The 22,199-nt window shown below is 39.7% G+C and overlaps 1 protein-coding gene across 1 annotated transcript in view; it reads right to left on the bottom strand.

Moving 5' to 3' along the window:
• Nucleotides 1–22,199, bottom strand: part of LOC124554920 (tyrosine-protein phosphatase 69D) — a 407,323-nt gene that overhangs the window by 265,923 nt on the left and 119,201 nt on the right. Inside the window, exon 7 of the mRNA XM_047128610.1 lies at nucleotides 7,501–7,684. Coding sequence (XP_046984566.1) covers nucleotides 7,501–7,684 — 184 coding nt within the window. The remainder of the gene's footprint in view (nucleotides 1–7,500; nucleotides 7,685–22,199) is intronic.

The raw sequence follows: 22,199 nt of genomic DNA, 5'->3' as shown, positions 1-22,199 counted from the left end.
TGTAACAACGAGAAGGATATGCAAGGCTAGACTAAAGTAATACCACAGGTTACGTGTGCAGCAATATAGGAATCATTAGAATTGAAGAACTATAATTAACTCTCACTTCGGAATTCAGTGTGCTGTGAATCCCCACATCCTGCAATCAGGGCCTGTGAACATCGTAAAATAGAATCCAAGAGGCCATAGATATGTAGAAATGCATAACCGTGTGATGAAATCCATTAACAAACTTTTCTGAAGCTTCCAACTGTGTCAACTGATTAAATTTCCAAAGGCTTTTGGCCAAATTCTCTTAGGCCATTGTTTAACAATTGATAAGACAATACATTTATGAAAAATTATAAAATCACAGATGCACATCAAACAGTATTTTTTGACATAGTCATCTTGATTCTCAGTGCACTCTGTGAGCCGAGGGATGTGCCTTCTGATACCTTCATCAAAAATGTCTCCTGTACCTCTTTGCCCCCTTGTTTGACAGCACTCTGGCTCTCATTGTCCATGGAAAACCTCTTACCACTCGCAAACAACTTTAGAGAGAGAAAAAAACGAAAATTTAAAAGTTCCAGATCAAGGCTGTGAGTGGTGTGGGTGATGTCCCACGATTGAATTAATCCAAGAGTTGGTATCACTGGCTCTGTGGGGATGCGCACTATCATGCAACAAGCACATGCCCTTCATTAATGTCTCCCTCCTTTGTCCTGCATTGTCCTCCATAGATTTTCTAGGATTTCATACCACTGTCCATCATTAATTGTTTCCTATGGGGCAAAAATCCAACGAGAAGACTTCCCGTATGCTCACAAAAGACAGGAGCAATGATTTTTCTAAAGGAAACAACGGTTTTGAATTTTTTATCCAGTGGTGGGGGGTATGTCGCCACTGCATCGATTATATTTTTGCCTCAGGGATGTAATGGGTCACTCATGTTACGTTGCCAGTCACAACAGGGTCGAGGATCCGTTCATCTTTCACTTCAAAGAGCTTGAGAAATTTCCAGGAAGATGCAATTCTGTTAACTTTGTATTTATCTTTGAATTGTTTTGGTGCCCACCTGGGAAACAGTTTTCAAAAACCAAATGGTCCTGTAATGATTTCATGCAGAAGCAATCTGGAGACTTCAGGAAACATTGTTTTCACTTTTGTCAAGTCAACTGACAGTCACCATGAATAATTTTTTGATCTTGTTCTGCACCTCATCAGCCATGATTGAAGCATGTCCACGCCTTTGTTCTGCCAGCTTTAAACTTACGTCAGTTGTACGCATTAGCAGAATTCTTGAAATTACCCTCATAAACAGATTTGATTTTGTTAAAAATCTGGAACATTACATTTCCATCCGCAAGACAAAACTGGATAATGCTCCTCATCTTAAAGTTTGTGGAATTTGGAACAGAGACACTCATTTCATCATGACACTAGAACAAGAGTTTTCAGTCGACAAATGAGTGTGCATTCTACTACCAACATCTTGCCCTTGAATGCAGTGCTGCCAGCTTTGGGAAAAAAATACCCTTCAATCATCAGAGACTCAGAAGTATTCTTACCTTCTGGACATGCCGTGATTAACCATGGACTGTGATGAAGAAGTTTCCAGGCAATCTCATTCCAGATTATTTTATGAGTAATGTATCAAGCTGGACCACACAGATGAGGAAAGCAATGGTACCTGTCAGTCATCAAAGAAGGTTTATGCGATCCTCATCATATGTTAGGCCATTGTCCTGTTGAGTTATCTTTACATGAGCAGTCTCTTGGGCACTAAATCCTTCCTGATGCAGTGATTCACATTCCGACTACACTCAATATATAGGAGTCAAGACCACACTGTATCCAATAATGTTCCAAACTATCACACTTTGTGTGGATATCATTCACTTCTCAACAACACTTGCTGCCACTTTCAGTCCCACAGTAGCATTAATGCTTATGAAGCCACCACTGCAGTACAAGTTGATGCAAGAATTGTTTCAAAACATTATACTTTGCTACTCAGCATGCCAAACACTGCATTCATGTGCACATTGCAGTCATGGGCATATGTAGTTTATAGATAATCAAAGTTGCAATGGCACAGGTCTTCTATCCAGCTCACAGTAAGTAACATTAGACCACTGATGGAGAGAAGCCCATGAGCAATACACTGTTCGCAGTGAATCAACAACTGTGGACAAAGCTCTACAGTCAATTGTTGCCATATGGACAAGATGGCAAACATCCCATGCCGTGGTCACACTGCATAGACATCTATCATAATAGTATGATGTGTACAAGCTGAAAAATGATAATATGGGGTTGGGTTGGGTTGTTTAGGGAGGAGACCAGACAGCGAGGTCATCGGTCTCATCGGACCAGGGAAGGACGGGGATGGAAGTCGGCCGTGCCCTTTCAAAGGAACCATCCCGGCATTTGCCTGGAGTGATTTAGGGAAATCATGGAAAACCTAAATCAGGATGGCCAGACGCGGGATTGAACAGTCGTCCTCCTGAATGCGAGTCCAGTGTGCTAGCCACTGTGCCACCTCGCTCGGTATCATAATATGCCAGACCCATCTACAAATAGATTTGATCTCAGAGATCGTAATAATAAACAGAGCTCTGTCACCAGTAGATGCTGAAGGATGCTGGTGCTCCATCTGGGTGTGGAGAGTCAAGGAGCCCAAATATGATGCTGCAGGAAACACCAGAGGAGGGGGGGGGGGTTGCTATCTCCCCCATAGGCTGATTTATTTGCACAACTACCAGAAGTTGACATCAATGGAATGGAGGGAGTAAGTACTCGAGGTACTGCCTATGACATGGCCACAGTTGAGGCAAGATTCAATACCACTGTGCCATGATTAATCAGAGATCTTAAGTTGCTCACTTTGGCGCTCAAAGGGGGAGGCGGGTGCGGTGGGAGGCAGGTCATCTCCAAAACTGACACAGAATGGTGGCTGCTCACATGGGGTGTTCCCATGAAGTGGCCAATCACACCAGTCTAAATTAAGTTGTTCGTACAACTGAAAGACACATGCCCAAGTCATCAGCATCTAGAGCTCCGTATTGAGGGTGGGAAATATAGCTTCATATCACAACAGCAGACCACAATTTTTAACTTCCTCAGGCATTAAATCCCCCTCACAAGTAAGGATGAATACCCAACTGTCGACCTTGTGGTCTGGTAGGCCTTGGCATACATGACAATGGAGTGGACCCTCCTCTTCTCCAGATTTGTGTGTGTGTGTGTGTGGGGGGGGGGGGGGGGTGCTCCTCTGCCTGCAGTAGTAAGTCCCAATTAAAAATTAAATCTCATACAATGTTCCAACTCTTATAGGGTGTTACAATGACAAGTATGTCAACAACTTTCTTCTAAGAGAGTAATGCTCAGGACTGGATAGGAGTTGGTGTGGGTAGGAGTTGGTGTTCCAATTAAGAGGGAGGTGGTTTCTCCAAATACATTTTTGATATTATAGACAAATAATATTGGATTAGTTGTTAGAAAGGACCCTCCATCAGTTCAATTCCAAACCAGGGATTGGGGGGGAGTAAGTGTCTATAAGTTGTTTGGTTTTCTTTTCCTCCTATGGTGTGGCCAAGGAGGAAAGTTCTTGAGGTCATAATGATCTGCACTGAAACATTCAGATCTGTCCAGAGAGACTTTCAGGGCGTCACAACCAATGACTGATAACTCTTTTAGATAATCAAAGGACAATGGCTTAAAAAGACAAAACTGGTTGTGAAACAACTGAAAGATTAATTAACAATAGCTTCAGTGAGAAAAAATACCTCATTCAATCCAGGTGCTACCACCACATGAACTGACTACTATGCTGGGTATTGGGCAACTTTATGGCCTATACTTCTGTAAAAAGCTTGCAAAAGTAAAGGTCAGACCCAGATGAAGGTATCACACACGAGTTAACCAAGATGAGTGTAGTAACAATACACAAACAAATGAAGTGGAACAACCATAATCGATATCCTATAAACAACCCAGGTTGTGATAAGGAGTGTACATGGACTGCAAACAACAGTGCAACTTGGTATTTTTCACATCAGCAAATCATTGCAAAAGATGAAAGAAGCAATAAATGACAGATAGAGCCCTAACACTTTGGATACGTAATCTGGCACTGAGCCAACAAGCAACATTAAACTAAGACTGGAACACAACACAAGTTTCCATATCAGGTTAGACTCCCTGGGGACGTTTGAGTGTTCACAAAGGATGGCAATATAAACAGTTACATGGGTCTTTGATTTCATGGAGATTGTCACAGTAGTCAGCTGGTTAGGTGTGCACATTAAAAGTACAATTATATGCTTATGATGAGATGTGTCATGATTTATCTCAACACCTTAGCAAAGGCTGGAGGAATGTAATTTAACTAGTAATCTCATACTGGCCAATGTTATAACATGCCATACTGTTTCGTACCTATTCTTACTCATACATTTTAAATATGCAAAATGAATTCAAGTTAAATTTAACTAGTACCTGAAAACATTATAGTTGTCCACCATGAATTAGCTGTTGAGGGTGTCAGATCGATGGAAAACTCACTCTTGTGAAGCTGTTACTATATGGTTGCTGTAAATGGTGAGTGTGAGATCCTACACCATCAATCCCTGCACCAGCTAATTACCTTGTCAACCAAATGTTAAATCTTATCTTTGTATAAAAGCCATTTTCTTGTGTTGTCTGTCATTCTCAAGGAGAGGATGATCCACATGTGCATGAACTCTTTGCATTCGAAACTCAATTACAGTACATTGCTTCCACACACCTTCACAGTTACACTACACACCGTCACATTACACGCTACAATTCAGAGCCCTCTAGCAGAAGAGGGCTGCAAATATGTACACAAGAAGAATAAAGATATAGAATATCAACAACGCCTGTTTTATCTAAAAAGCTTTAAGAGTTTTCACATAAAAAATTCAGAAGCGTTATTTCAGCAGGCCCTCATACAGTAGTATAAAGGTATGGAAATCTGTAGGAAAATTAACATTGTTGGTTGGAATAGATGCACACAGTGTATATGCAATATGAGATCCAGGATAATGACAAATGTGGTCAAATGGTGTCGCATATAATGTCAATAGACATCAATGATTCAGGTGGTAGAAGGTGGAACTCAGTATAAAGGCAGTCAGCTCTATGCACTGTTAGTGTATGTGTATATGACTTCCCTACAGATAGGAAACAGGCACCATTAGTGACAGTGCATATTGTGTACATAAACCATGACTGCGACATAGCCACACTGAAAACAGTTGTTGCACAACGAAAAAGCAAAAATTGGTGCGTAGAAGGAAATAGGACTCTCTAATTGTCAAATCGCCAAGAAGCTAAACTGTTCAAGTACAGTGAATTATAATTTTGTTAGATTCAGTGCACGATATGGACAGGACGGAAAATATGAACAAAGTAGAAAATTATTTAAGGCATCAAAATGGTTACTTTTGCACAGAGCAAGGGCCACAGACTGTTATTCTTCTCAACTTGTTGCTGATTTGCACGTGTGGCAAATTTTGTCAAATGAAAACAACTTGCATTCAAGAAACAACTGTAGAAACCTGCTCTAACACTCGAACACAGACAGACTTGACTGGAGTTTGTTGAAAAACTTATGTCACGGAATTGAGAATGGGATAAAGTGATCTTCAGTGATGACACGTAGTTTAATTTAGATGGTCCAGATGGATTTCAGTAAGACTGGAATGAGCAGAGAATAGAGCGAAAGGTAAGAATGATCAGAAATTTTGGTGATGAAAGTGTTATGATTTGCCAGCATTTTGCACTAGCGATAAAACATGCACTGCTTTGGTGAACACTAAAACAAACTCTAATACTGTATGTACACCTGAGATGCTACAGACAGACTGGATCAAAATGTATGAGGACCTAGGGAATGAAAGTCTAATGTTTCATCAAGATAATGCATTTGTGCAGGTTTCTGCACAAAGAAAAATGGTTTGACGATAAAGATATTGATATTTTGCCCTGGCCTCCAGGTAGCCTGGATATTAATCCCATGGATAACCCTTGGGGAATACTTGCAAAGCATGTTATCACAATGAAGGCAATTTGAGGTCTTATGCGAGCTGAAAAGAGTGAAACGAGAAGAGTACATGATAATTTCATTGCAAAAACTACAAACACTAAAAAAATCAATGCTGAGAATTTTTGATGTAATTAGGAAGAATGGAGTTGGACAAAGCACTAACAATGCAATAACACAGCAGGACATGAGTACCTTTATACCCTTTTCCATCCAGGAAATGCAAATGCCGTATTTTGTTACTCATGTTATGAAAGAAACTATGCAATTCCATCATGACTGTTTATGTCTTATATGTATCTACTACTTCCACTTTCCATAATAAATTCAATACAGGTATGCTTCAGACACTACTTTCCTAGGAATCCTGCCTTCATACTGATTCCACTACTGTACGTGATGAACCAATACTTTTTTCCTTTCCTTAAAAAACTATGCAGTCTTACACTCTCTTATATCACACTAACATCTGCATTAAACATTATAATCAGAGTCATACAGCTAGAGTAACAAATTTCATTTCTCCTCATTCCCTGTCTTTGCAGACTGTCAGTAAACCAATCACAAAATAGATATTTAAAATTTAAACAGGAAACAAACAGTATTTACTTATATTTAAGCATGAAGTTGACAAAAACTTCTTTATACTGCCAGGTATGTTGAGGCACAGACTGTTCAATGACTCTTGTTTACTTACTATTATGTCATGCCCTTAACTTTAAAAGTCAGCGATGGAAAAAATCAGATAATTCTGACACATTTGATCCTGCAAGAGTTCTGTTCAGATGCTGGCTCCCCAACAGATTAAACAGGTATGTTGTATTAATGGAATTTTTTCATTTAACCCTTCACTACCAATTTTTTTCAGAGTGAAAGGTGTTAATGTATGATTATTTTGATGTCATCATCAAAAGTTACAGTCTGAAAAAACTATTTCCTGCCATTTCATTTTCCAGTGTGGTGAGGGATAGGAAATGTGTGTCCCACTGTTGTTTTGTCATGGATCCTATATGTCCCTGTGGTTGTGAAATCCTGTACTTTCATTTACGATATATATTTTCAGAAAGGCTCTTGGATCATATTTTTGATTACAAATATTTGTTATTTCAGTCGATTATTCCCAATGACAAGCTCATTATAATTACATGCAAATTCGGTCTTTCAAGTGACAGTCACAAGGATTCTCTTATGTGTGATACAATGTGAAACAGTTTTTGCACAAAGAAATTTGACACATGGTGCAAAGCAATACTGTGCACCAAATTCCCACTGGTTCTCTGATAACCTATTGTTGGACACATGTCACAATGGTGGTGAAAAGTGTTAAGCTTGCTTATAACCATGGGAAAGGACTAGGTCTGTGCAATGGAGACAACAATTTCGACACACAGGACACACAAATCCTCATGATGAAATTTTAGAACTAATTTCCAGAAGATAAAACTTACCTTTTTCTAATGTACTGACTGGTGTTGGATAAGTGTAAAAATTACTTGTTCCAATGGAGTTTTTTGCATAAAGGCGTAGAAAATATGCTGTATTGGGTTCAAGATCTTTTATCACATAGCTTGTGTTACCGCCTCCAATTTTCTCCTGATTGAACATCCACTGGACAGTTCCATTCTTCATGTGCTATACCACAAGAAATAAGTAATGAGTGTTTTTTTTCCTACCAGCAACAACACCACCCAAAAAGGAAGGCATTTGTTTTTTTCTTATAATACAAAAATACTTCATATCTTCTACTACCAAACAACAAACTACAACTGACAATAAAACAAGCAATATGTATTCATCAGATAATATAATACCTCAAGGTCTCTTTCAGTCAGCTGCCTCTGAAAAACAACAAAAGAAGTGTAGAAAGAGGGGGGGGGGGGGGGGGGAATCACTCACAGAAATGGCAACAAAATGAATTAACAGATGTACAACAACAGCTCCATGTCCATGTGTAGGGAAGCCAGTAATGAACATCAATGAACTGTCTATGATTAATACAATATTTATAGAAAGAGCAACCATATCATGTGAAGCATTTTGGTAACAGCTGGATGTTGCAACTTTTTCCTGGAGACTGAACAGTCGGTCTTTTCATATAATTCATAGGAACAATTTGTTTATTTTAATACTGGCTGCATAGTATCATTTGCCCAGGCTGTAAACAATAGCTCAATGTTACTAAAATATGCCGATCACAAGATGTTAGTTGTGTTCCGATACTGGCAGCAAAAATAATTTCTACCTGAAAAATATACAGCCTAATCTCTCTGTACGCAAACTTTAGTTTAGGTTATCCAGGAAACACTATTCACTGAAAACTGGCATGTCACTGTCAACAGATCTGTTGTTGTGGTCCTCAATCCAAAGACTTGTTTGATGCAGCTCTTCATGCTAGTATATCCTGTGCAAGTCTCTGCATCCCTATGTAACTACTGCAACATACCTTCTTGCTGTGCTCATCCCTTTGTTTACTACTAAAATTTTTACACCCTTACTTCCTTCCATTATTAAAATGACAACTCATTGATGCCTCAGGATGTGTCCTACAAACCAATCCTTTTGTTTTAGTCAAGTTGTGCAATAAATTGTCATCCCCCCACCCCCTCCCTCAAAAATTTAGATTCAGTACCACTTCATTTACTATTTGTGCTACCTGTCTACTGTTAATTATTCAAAAGGTTTTATTTTCTTGTCTGCACTGCTTGTCATCCACAACGCACCTCCAGACAAATGCCTTTAGAAAACACACTTAAATTGATATTAGATGTTAACAAATACCTCTTTTTTTTTTTTACGAATATTTCTTATGAGGTTGCCACTCTGTGTCTTGAATCCTCTCTACTTGGGACATCTTCAGTTGTTTTTGTGGCCCAAATAGCAAAATTCATCTTCTACTTTTAGTTCCTCATTTCCTAATCTAATTCTCTCAGAATCATCTGATTTAATGTGACTGCACTCCACTACCATTGTTTTCTTTTGTTCATATTCATCTTATAGTTTCTTTTCAGGACTATACATTCCATTCAAATGTTTTTCCAAATCCTTTGCAGACTCTGATTAAATTACAATGACATCAACAAATCTCAAAGTATTTATTTCCTTTCCATGAACTTTAATGCCCTTTCCAAATTTCTTCTTGGTTTGATTTACTGCTTGTTAATGCACAGATTGAGGAACATTGGGAATATGCAACAACTCTGTCTCACTCCTTTCTAACTCTGGCTTCCCTGTCATGCTTTTGATTCTTCTACCTGTAGTTTGCTTTTTGTGTAAGTTATAAATAACATTTCACTCTCTGTACTTCATCCCTACTATCTTTACAATTTCCAAGTTTGTAGTCCAGTCAATATTGTTAAAAGCTTTCTCTAATTCTCTAAACGCTATAAATAAAGATCTGTCTTTCTTCAACCTACCTTCTAAGATCAGCCACTGGGTCAGTACTGCTTTGAGTGTTCCTACATTTCTCCGGAACCCAAACTCATCTTCCCCAAAGTCAGCTTGTACCAATTTTTCCATTCCTCTGTAAATTATTCAAGTCAACAATTTGCAACCATGTCTTATTACACTGGTGGTTCAGTATCAGCACCTGTTATCAGATTCTTCCTCAGGTCTGAGGGTATCTCACCTGTCTCATATCTGGCACACCAGGTAGAATAATTATGTCATGGCTGGCTCTCCCAAGAATCTCAATGATTCTGAGGAAATGTTATCTATTCCAGAAGGCTTGTTTCAATTTAGATCCTTCCGTGTTCTGTAAACTCCACCCATCTCCTATATATTGATAACGAAAATCACCTCAGCTGTATTTTTTACACATTTACTGTATTACAACCAGTTTCATTTCTTTGAACATCTTCAGGTTGCCTTATATTAAATCCTCACCGAGTTCTGCTGGAGGAGGATTTAGTGTAAGGCAACATGAAGGTGCTCAAAGAAACAAAACCAATTGTAATACAATAAATGTGTAAAAATACAAAATGAGGTAGTTTTTATTCATCGTTACTATTAATTCAGCTGTGGGCTCAGCATGATCAAGATTATCTCCTACCATCTCATCTTAATCTACCTCCTCTTCTCTTTCCATTCCATTGTCATCAAGTTTGTCTTCCTTGTATAGACCCTCTTTACAATCCTCCCATCTTTCAACTTTCCATTCTTACCTTAGTACTGGCTTGCCATCTTAGCTCTTGATATGTATACCGTTGCTTCTCTTTTCTCCAAAGGTCTCTTTAAATTTTCCTATATCATTTGTTAAATATCTGCATTCCATTTTGCCCACTTTATTTGCTGTATATTTATATGTTCTTCTTTCATCAATTAAATACAATATCTCCTTTGATACCCAAGAATTTCGACTAGACCTTGGCTTTATACCTATTTAATTGTCTGCTGCCTCCACTATTTCATCTATCAAAGCTATCGATTCATATTGTACAGTATTCTTTTCTCCTGTTGTAGCCAGTTGTTGACTAATGCTCCCTCTGAAACTCTCAACAACCTGTGGCTCTTTCAACTTATCCAGATCTCATCTCCTTAATTTCCTACCTTTTTGTAATTTCTGAAGTTTTATTCTACAATTCATAACCAACACATTGTGGTCAGAATCCACATCTGCCCCTGGAAAGGCCTACAGTTTAAAATCTATATCTTTGAGGCACACTAACATCCCCACTTCAGCAAGGTCCACACTATGCAATTAACATTCACCAACTAAAAGGACTCCTCTTGCTCTGTTCCTTGTATCCACAGAGGGACATGTTGAAAAGTAATGCCTCCGAATTATGAAAGACCACTTTGTTAATGCCCTCACTGTAGAATGTCTGACTTTGACTTTGTTGACAGAACCACAATCTCAGCTCTGCTTGCATAGCTTCATCACTATCAAAATGGTGTTCTCGAAGGTGTTCTTTAAATTCTGAAAATAGATGAAAATTGGATAGGGCCAAGTCGGACCTGAATGGAGGACGAGAAATGACAGTGAACCCAAAATGTCAAACTGTTGCTGATGTTGCAGTGCTTGTGTGTGGTCTGGCATTGTCATGCTAAAGGACAGGTGCTTCATGTGCAGAGGAGCTCTTCAAATTTGAAACCTGATTACAGCATGCCGTTTCTCGTGCACCAACATAGTTACGTTACACACTGCCGTATTGCAAGCTACAATTCGGAGCCCCTCTAGTAGCAGGGGGCTGCAAATATGTAGACATAATAAACAAAGATGCAGAATGTTAATAACATTTGTTTTATTTAAAAAGCCTTATGAGTTTTCCCATAAATTGGGGGGGCATTATTTTTCAACACACCCTCGTAGTATGAAGGCTGCTCTTCCACATATCATGTGACATGGGTAAACCTTTCCCACTGAAGCATTTGAGTGCACTGGCTAGCACTTCAGAAAATGCCCAGCAGCTATTTACTTCACTATGAAAAGTTCCCTTCTCCTTTATACCCCTTATCAAGCAATAATACCCTTGAGAAACTCAACTATATCTATTACTAGGGCTTTGATCACCTCTCATTGTGCACTATGATAAGGGATATTCTGCACAAAATGCTACACTCATTCCACTTATCACCCAACCTACATAGTATCCGATTCCATCACTATGCAAGTCCTGCTCCCAATCCTGCCCATCAAGTGTCATTACTCTACGGATACACGAGGTGTAAGACCTGTTATATGCAGCCATCCGTCATCATCTACAGCAGTATAGTGACAGGTATTTCCTACCCATTTGAAAGTAGAACCATACCGGAAAGCAGTCAGCTTATGTATCAGATGAGCTGCATTTACTGTGAAGTGTATTTTATGAGTCTGACAACTGTTTAACTGTATGAATACCCACCACTAAAGTGCAACTAACTGTGATTCAGCCGTACTGTAGCTCAACATGCTCCACTCCATAGTACCAGTGACTTCAACAGCTAATTTGAAATCCATGGCATTACGCCATGGAAAAAATTTTCCTGCGCTTGCATGGGGCCTGTGGTAATAACCGGGTACATGTTGACAGCTGCGAACCCCCTTCATCCCTTCATGCTTGACGTCGTCCCCGACGGCGATGGCATCTTTCAGCAGTATAATTATCTATGTCTCGGAGCCAGAACCATGCTACAGAGGTTTGAGAAGCATTATATTGAACTCAGGTTGATGTCTCAGCAATTTTTCAATTTTTTGTTTCAGAGCAGTTGTATAGATGTAGATGTAATTCTTTCTTATTAAAAATACTGTAGGGTTTGGTAGTTCAGTAGGTAAGGGACTACTTTATGTTGTAACGTCTAATATTCAATCCCCAGATGGTCCTAGGATTTCTTCTGTTGCTTATAACTTCTTTCACATCTGGCAGAGATTTGTTCATGTGGAAAATGTCAAAAGTGCACCATGGTTTGGAGGTCATGTTAAGCTGTAGGTCCCCCTATACATGGCTGAGTAGGTCCATTTATAGTCTGAGAAAGCTAAGAAAATAACACCTTCTGGAGAATCATTCCTAGTAAAGCAATTTGGTGTTCAAACCAACCATTGAGCTGAGGACAGATACTCTGCTATTAAAATACCATAGCCATTTGTTTAATTAGATGGACATTCACCCATTGTTCAGATTGCCACATTACCAGGTGCACAATTATGAAATATGGATTTATGTCTAAAAAAACCACTTAAATTCAGAAGAATGACAAATAGTGCTTTATTCAAAGTATGCTCCGCAGTTTATTATACATTTTTCCTATCTTTTAGGCGATTTGTTAATGCTAAACCAGTAAAAATTTTCCCTTTTTGCTGCAAACCATTTATCGTGCCATTTTTTCACGTCTTCGTATAAAACAATGCGCTGCTCAGAAAATGCGTGTCCCATTGATGCAAACGAGTGGTATTTGGAAGAAACCAAATCTGGTTAGCAAGCTGCATGGGGTAGAACTTCCCAGCCAAGTGCTTCCAACATGTCGTGAACTGGTTTTGCTGTATGTGAAGGAGCATCGTCATGAAGAAAAATGACTGTCGCCTTTTTTAAAGTAGTGAATGGTTCAAATCAGTCAATTGTTGTATTAACCATTTACCCAGGTTTTAACAGCTTGTAATAGACAACGCCCCTTTGGTTCCAGCAAACACACAGCATTGTCTTTCTGCCAAAGCAATTTGGTCTTGCGGTCGATGTGGATGGTGTGTCTGGGTCTACCCATGATTTTTTGCATTTGGAATACTCAAAATAAATCCACTTCATCCCCTGTAACTATACGATACAAAAATTATTTCCTTTGTTACCAAACGAGCAAAATGTCTTGTGTTTTTACGCTTTTCCATTTACCTGTCATTCAACTCATGTGGTATCCATCTACTGGTCTTTGGAATCTTTCCCATCTCTTGTAGCCAATTGGAAACAGCTTGTTGACCAACTCCCAATTGCTCAGAGAGTTGTTTTTGAGTTTGCGAATCATCTTCGTGCAATAATGCTTCCAATCCCACGTCTTACTTTTTTTTAGCAGTTTTCCACATTCCTTGTTTGTAACATTGAAGACACCATTTTTGAAATGCCAAAACCATCATTCATGTGTATCTTGTGATAGAGCATGTTCACCATAAGCTTCTTGAAGTAATTTCTATGATTCATCAGCATTTTCTCCAAGTGAAAATAAAAAAAATTAATGCTGTCTGTGAATGTTCTTTGTTCAGTGTGAACTTTGACGCATATTGAACAACAACAACAACAACAACAACAACACAACACAACAATAGTGTATACTTTTCCAATTTATCACTCATGCATGTCTGACATTTGTTGATGACACAACAAAATGCGCAATGTCAAATCTTCATACAACAAACTGTGAAATCTGTTGTCTGAAATCCGCATTTCATATTTTTACACCTTGTACCATCAAATTAAGGTTGAAAACATTATATTTGCAAGGCAAGACCATACACAAATACAAGAGCATTCACAAATACTAAGAGTAGGTTATATCAACACAGGACTTTGCATAAGGCACAAGTATTACATGTCTGCGCACAGGTTTCACTCCTCAAATAATCTGGTTTAAGGTGCAATAGGATACGCTGGCAATAAGAGCCTGAAGTCAAGTATTCAAATCACTCAAATTTCACAGCCAAGGAAAACAACTTAAATTGCTCTAATGGCCCATGGATCAGCTTATAATTATCTGCACAACACAGCAACTAGAGTTATCACAGTTCTAGACGTTACTGATTGAAAAAGTGTATCTTGAAAACTGTGTGTGAAGTCAGCATGAACTGAAAATGGGAATTAGACTTAAATGTCCAGTTGAATATTATCGGGGATCCTTCTGCATTTCAAGGAAACAGCATTGAACCATAACTGACAAATTTTGCTTATTTTGACTGAGGATATAAAGTCTGTTCAGTACTGAAGCATTAAACACATTCTGTAGTATCACCAATCACACGGCTTAGTGTTTAAGTAACTAACAAACTGCATCACACTTGACTCCAATAATACAGACTATTTTAAATTGCAATGTTAACAAATTCAGTGTTACACTGTTGCAAGTGAATACGCATCAACAGCTCCAAGTTTATGTACATCTCCATTATGGCAATTATGTACATCTCCATTGTGGCAACTAAGACAACCTGGTAAGTTTTCTATTTCAAGGATGCTGAGATCATTATACCACAACCATACCCAGTGAACATACATAAAAGCTATTCTAATGCAATGATCTGTGTTAAGGATAATTCTTTCCATCTAAATGGACACCAACGCACAGATGTGAGATCATTACTTACACTCACAAAAGCTAATAAATCTACCCACCATAAACTACACAGTTTCTTCATTACATATTGTTTTCGACCTGCCTTCCTTCATTCATTCGATAACATACTTCCTGACCAAAATGTGCGAGTTACATTATTTGTATGTTGCACAGAACATCCCTCACTATGCTGCGCAACATGTCACTTGATTTACATATAAAATATATTTTCTCTGTGAAAAATAAGGATGTATGCTGTTCATTTAGAAATAGACTTTTATCTCAATCTAAGTGAGCAAAAACACAACCACCTGATGGAAATTTGATGACGATCTCATTTATCATGTGTACGTGCATGATCTACTCGACAGAAATCACTTGTCGAGTGGACAACGAGATTTACTGTCAGATACAACATTTCTTTCTGCAAGACACTCAAGGCTGGACATGGTAAATCACCACTTCTAGTACTATATTTATGAACGTTACCGGTTTTTATTTTTGTTTTGAACTTCTGATTAATCACCGAAAACTAGATAAGGGGATAAAAGTACAGTTGTTGTTGTTGTTGTTGTTGTGGTCTTCAGTCCCGAGACTGGTTTGATGCAGCTCTCCATGCTACTCTATCCTGTGCAAGCTTCTTCATCTCCCAGTACCTACTGCAACCTACATCCTTCTGAATCTGCTTAGTGTACTGATCTCTTGGTCTCCCTCTACGATTTTTACCCTCCACGCTACCCTCCAATGCTAAATTTGTGATCCCTTGATGCCTCAGAACATGTCCTATCAGCCGGTCCCTTCTTCTTGTCAAGTTGTGCCGCAAACTTCTCTTCTACCCAATCCTACTCAATACCTCCTCATTAGTTACGTGATCTACCCACCTTATCTTCAGCATTCTTCTGTAGCACCACATTTCGAAAGCTTCTATTCTCTTCTTGTCCAAACTATTTATCGTCCATGTTTCACTTCCATACATGGCTACACTCCATACAAATACTTTCAGAAACGACTTCCTGACACTTAAATATATACTTGATGTTAACAAATTTCTCTTCTTCAGAAACGATTTCCTTGCCATTGCCAGTCTACATTTTATATCCTCTCTACTTCGACCATCATCAGTTATTTTACTCCCTAAATAGCAAAACTCCTTTACTACTTTAAGTGTCTCATTTCCTAATCTAATCCCCTCAGCATCACCCGATTTAATTTGACTACATTCCATTATTCTCGTTTTGCTTTTGTTGATGTTGATCTTATATCCTCCTTTCAAGACACTGTCCATTCCGTTCAACTGCTCTTCCAAGTCCTTTGCTGTCTCTGACAGAATTACAATGTCATCGGCGAACCTCAAAGATTTTACTTCTTCTCCAAGAATTTTAATACCTACTCCGAATTTTTCTTTTGTTTCCTTTACTGCTTGCTCAATATACAGATTGAATAACATCAGGGAGAGGCTACAACCCTGTCTCACTCCTTTCCCAACCACTACTTCCCTTTCATGCCCCTCGACTCTTATACCTGCCATCTGGTTTCTGTACAAATTGTAAATAGCCTTTCGCTCCTTGTATTTTACCCCTGCCACCTTCAGAATTTGAAAGAGAGAATTCCAGTTAACGTTGTCAAAAGCTTTCTCTAAGTCTACAAATGCTAGAAACGTAGGTTTGCCTTTTCTTAATCTTTCTTCTAAGATAAGTCGTAAGGTTAGTATTGCCTCACGTGTTCCAACATTTCTATGGAATCCAATCTGAAATTCCCCAAGGTCCGCTTCTACAAGTTTTTCTATTCGTCTGTAAAGAATTCGCGTTAGTATTTTGCAGCTGTGACTTATTAAACTGATAGTTCGGTAATTTTCACATCTGTCAACACCTGCTTTCTTTGGGATTGGAATTATTATATTCTTCTTGAAGTCTGTGGGTATTTCGCCTGTCTCATACATCTTGCTCACCAGATGGTAGAGTTTTGTCATGACTGGCTCTCCCAAGGCCATCAGTAGTTCTAATGGAATGTTGTCTACTCCCGGGGTCTTGTTTTGACTCAGGTCTTTCAGTGCTCTGTCAAACTCTTCACGCAGTATCTTATCTCCCATTTCATCTTCATCTACATCCTCTTCCATTTCCATAATATTGTCCTCAAGTGCATCGCCCTTGTATAAACCCTCTATATACTCCTTCCACCTTTCTGCCTTCCCTTCTTTGCTTAGAACTGGGTTGCCATCTGAGCTCTTGATATTCATACAAGTGGTTCTCTTCTCTCCAAAGGTCTCTCTAATTTTCCTGTAGGTAGTATCTATCTTACCCCTAGTGAGACAAGCCTCTACATCCTTACATTTGTCCTCTAGCCATCCCTGCTTAGCCATTTTGCACTTCCTGTCGATCTTATTTTTGAGACGTTTGTATTCCTTTTTGCCTGCTTCATTTACTGCATTTTTATATTTTCTCCTTTCATCAATTAAATTCAATATTTCTTCTGTTACCCAAGGATTTCTATTAGCCCTCGTCTTTTTACCTACTTGATCCTCTGCTGCCTTCACTACTTCATCCCTCAGAGCTACCCATTCTTCTTCTACTGTATTTCTTTCCCCCATTCCTGTCAACTGTTCCCTTATGCTCTCCCTGAAACTCTCTACAACCTCTGGTTCTTTCAGTTTATCCAGGTCCCATCTCCTTAAATTCCCACCTTTTTGCAGTTTCTTCAGTTTCAATCTGCAGTTCATAACCAATAGATTGTGGTCAGAATCCACATCTGCCCCTGGAAATGTCTTACAATTTAAAACCTGGTTCCTAAATCTCTGTCTTACCATTATATAATCTATCTGATACCTTTTAGTATCTCCAGGATTCTTCCAGGTATACAACCTTCTTTTATGATTCTTGAACCAAGTGTTAGCTATGATTAAGTTATGCTCTGTGCAAAATTCTACAAGGCGGCTTCCTCTTTCATTTCTTCCCCCAATCCATATTCACCTACTATGTTTCCTTCTCTCCCTTTTCCCACTGACTAATTCCAGTCACCCATGACTAGCAAATTTTCGTCTCCCTTCACTACCTGAATAATTTCTTTTATCTCGTCATACATTTCAACAATTTCTTCATCATCTGCAGAGCTAGTTGGCATATAAACTTGTACTACTGTAGTAGGCATGGGCTTTGTGTCTATCTTGGCCACAATAATGCATTCACTATGCTGTTTGTAGTAGCTAACCCGCACTCCTATTTTTTTTATTCATTATTAAACCTACTCCTGCATTACCCCTATTTGATTTTGTATTTATAACCCTGTAATCACCTGACCCAAAGTCTTGTTCCTCCTGCCACCGAACTTCACTAATTCCCACTATATCTAACTTTAACCTATCCATTTCCCTTTTTAAATTTTCTAACCTACCTGCCCGATTAAGGGATCTGACATTCCACGCTCCGATCCGTAGAACGCCAGTTTTCTTTCTCCTGATAACGACGTCCCCTTGAGTAGTCCCCGCCCGGAGATCCGAATGTGGGACTATTTAACTCCGGAATATTTTACCCAAGAGGACCCCATCATCATTTAATCATACAGTAAAGCTGCATGTACAGTGACAGTGTACAGTGTACAGTGACAGAAGCAAAAACCAAACTAATTTGTCAATTGTTTAACTAAATATTTATTTTTGTTACTTGCATTTTGGGTAATTAGCCAACTGTCTGACATTTCTGACAAAGATGTTGATGTGCATAATGCTAAAAATAAGCAAAGAATTTACAAACATCAGTGAAATTACTTGGCAATACTAAATATTCAAAATAATGCATTAATTATAATTACTTGTAGAGGGTGGGTATGTGGTGTGTCGTTGGAGTGAGGAGAGAGGTGGACTCAGGGGAGAGGTTCTAGGATGGGCCTACTGATTTTAGGAGGGATCTCAGGTTATGTAGGACTTCTGGTATGCAATCATTATGGAAGAGCTCGTATGTGAAGGTGTCAAACAGTTGGCGGGGGGTCTTCTACCAGGTTGTCACTGCAACTCACCATGGCAGTGGTGGATCCTTTATCTGCACGGGGATGATTACGTCAGGATCTGTTCTAGAGTTGCGTTTGGCTGTCCTTTCTTCTGCTGAAAGGTTTGTGTTCTGAGGAAAGGGCCTGGGGAAGGTTCGCAAGCAAGGACTCCACCAATGTCGTGACGAGTCATCAAAATCCCTCAAGCCCTTACTGCGATTGACACTCCCTCACCCAACGTGCGTGCGTGCGTGTGTGTGTGTGTGTGTGTGTGTGTGTGTGTGTGTGTGTGTGTGTAAAAAACTGCACAGCTATGAGCACTCGCATAGAACCCTCCTATGTCAACCCATTTACGGGCCATCTAGATGAAACCCACTGAGCCTCATAGAACTTCCCATCCCTAGTGTGGTTCAGTTTCATTGATGATATCTTCAGAATATGGACTTGGGGCCAAGACACCCTATCCTCACTCCTTCACAACTTCAACACCTTCTCTTCCATATGCTTCACCTGGTCTTCCTCAACAACTTCTCTCCCATCCACTTCACCTGGTCCTCCTCAACCCAATGTGCCACCTTCCTGGATATTGACCTCCATCTCACTGATGGCGCCATATATACCTCTGTCCACATTAAGCACAATACCACAAATAATGCCTGTATTTCAACTGCTGCCATCCCTTCTACAACAAAAAAGCCCCCCCCCCCCCCCTCCTATACAGCTCGACCACTGGTGGACAACGTATCTGCAGTGACAAGAACTCCCTTGCTCAGTATAATGAAGGTCTCACGAAGGCCTTCACAGAAGGGAACACAGGTACTAACTCCCCCCCCCCCTCCTCATCGGCCCCTAAAAAAAAAAAGGACAAACGTAGTCCATAAACAGATTTACCATGCCGTACCTCCACACAGCACCAATCCTCTCACCACACCCAAGAGTCAACTAAAAAGGAGCATCCCCCCTCATCACCCTGGACTGGAACAATTGAACCACATCCTGCTTAGGGCTTTGATTATCTATAAAATCAGGGACATCATACCTAAGATCCTTCCCACTACTCCTAAAATCAGCCAACCACAGCACAGGATATGTGATACCACACAAACATCAGTCATTGCATATGATAGATGAAACAAAATAAACCGTACTGCACAAGTAATCTACATCTACATTTATACTCCGCAAGCCACCCAACGATGTGTGGCGGAGGGCACTTTACGTCCCACTGTCATTACCTCCCTTTTCTGTTCCAGTCGTGTATGGTTTGCGGGAAGAACGACTGTCTGAAAGCCTCTGTGCGCGCTCGAATCTCTCTAATTTTACATTCGTGATCTCCTCGGGAGGTATAAGTAGGGGGAAGCAATATATTCGATACCTCATCCAGAAACACACCCTCTCGAAATGTGGCGAGCAAGCTACACCGCGAGGCAGAGCGCCTCTCTTGCAGAGTCTGCCACTTGAGTTTGCTAAACATCTCTGTAACGCTATCACAGCTATCAAATAACCCTGTGACGAAACGCGCCGCTCTTCTTCGGATCTTCTCTATCTCCTCCGTCAAGCCGATCTGATACGGATCCCACACTGGTGAGCAATACTCAAGTATATGTGACCGAAAGTTTCTTACAGAACCGACCAATAGCTTCTGACAGAACCATATTCACTGGTTTTGCAAACTCACAGACAAACTGTCACAACTGAACCCAACCTAGATCTCGGGCCATAGAATAGATCAGGCTATCACAACAAACTGCTTTCATAAAATAGTACAAATAATATTGAATAAATATTGAAATAAACATTTTCAGTGATTTGTTTTACCAGCAGAAACAAGTTTGGATGACATCACATGTCCTATGCTAAACTATCCACTAACATTAATGTGACCACCCGTCAAAAGCCTGAATAACCATCTTTTGCAGCACAAGACAAGCAGAAAGAGAGTCAATGACATTCTAGATGGTACCAACAGGGATGTGGAGCCACCTCAATTCCAGTGCTGTGGCCAGCTGCAGCAGGTTTCTCAGTTGAGGATTAATGGCGCAAACAGTCTGATTGAAATGGTCCCACAAATTCTTTATTGAATTTAAATCATGCAACTTGGGTGGACAGGAGAGTATGGTAAACTCATCCTCGTGTTCCTTAAATCCTGCACATACACTGTGAGCAGTGTGACGTGTTCCACTGTCCTGCTGGCAGCTGTCATCATGCTGAGGAAAAGCAACTGGCTGTAGGGGTGGACAAGGATAGATGCATACTTGTGTTGATCCACTGTGCCTTTCAAAATGATGAGATAAGGCCACGAAGACATTCAACACATTATAATGCTCCCTCTTGGTTCCAGAGTGTTTGCTTTCAGACATTTCATGCTGTACACACCAATAGCAATCTGTCCAATAGAGCATAAAATGTAATTAATCTGATAAGGCCACCAGCTGCCACTCAGTTACGTCCAGTTGCAGTACTGCAGTACTGACATGCAAATCGCAGCCTTCTGTGCCGATGAACAGCAGTTGGCATGGGTACATGAACCAGTTTCCTGCTGCAGAGGCCCAGACAAAGCAACGTTCACTGAAATGTCATTGAGGAGACACTGTTGGTAGATCCTTGCTTCATCCAGGCTGTCAGTTGCTCAACAGTTGCACGTCTACCTGCCTGTACACATCTCCGCAGCCACCGTTCATCAGCTGTTTATGGACTATGGTACACCACAGTTGCTTTTGTGCCTCTTTTGGATAATGCTATTTTGCTATGCATGGTATACTTTAACGATAGCAGCACATTAACAGTTTACAAACTTAGCCAGTTCAGAAATGCTTCCACCCCTGGACCAAAAGTCAATGATCATGCCCTTTTGGACATCAGATAAATCACTCTATTTCTACATTATGGGAATGACTACACTGTTTTCCGCATTCTTCCAACATGCTTTGTACACCCTCTACAGGTGGTGCTGCCACCTGTTGTCTGAGAGTCATTAGTGCATGTTGATGATGAACATAGGCAGTGGTGACATTAATGTGACTGGACCATGAATAATTTGCTGATGAAAGCAGACAGACATGTTCATGTTGATTCACGTGTTTGAAAAGCTGAAGTGCCATATTAGGTGATTTTCGTATTTATATTTGCATACTACGAATTATGGGGACTGTAATTAGACAGTAGGAAAATACAAACCAGCGGAAATGAATGAAAGGGGAAATGAATGAAAGGGGAAATGAATGAAAGGGGAAATGAATGAAAGGGGAAATGAATGAAAGGGGAAATGAATGAAAGGGGAAATGAATGAAAGGGGAAATGAATGAAAGGGGAAATGAATGAAAGGGGAAATGAATGAAAGGGGAAATGAATGAAAGGGGAAATGAATGAAAGGGGAATTTCATACAGAGAGTAATTTAATCGTTACTAACACTTGGTTCAGGAATCATGTAAGAAGGTT

The sequence above is a fragment of the Schistocerca americana genome, chromosome X (genome assembly GCF_021461395.2).
Source record: "Schistocerca americana isolate TAMUIC-IGC-003095 chromosome X, iqSchAmer2.1, whole genome shotgun sequence".
Classification (NCBI taxonomy): Eukaryota; Metazoa; Arthropoda; class Insecta; order Orthoptera; family Acrididae; genus Schistocerca; species Schistocerca americana.
The sequence above is the reverse complement of the archived record's forward strand: the minus strand, read 5'-3'. Positions and strand labels throughout refer to the sequence as shown.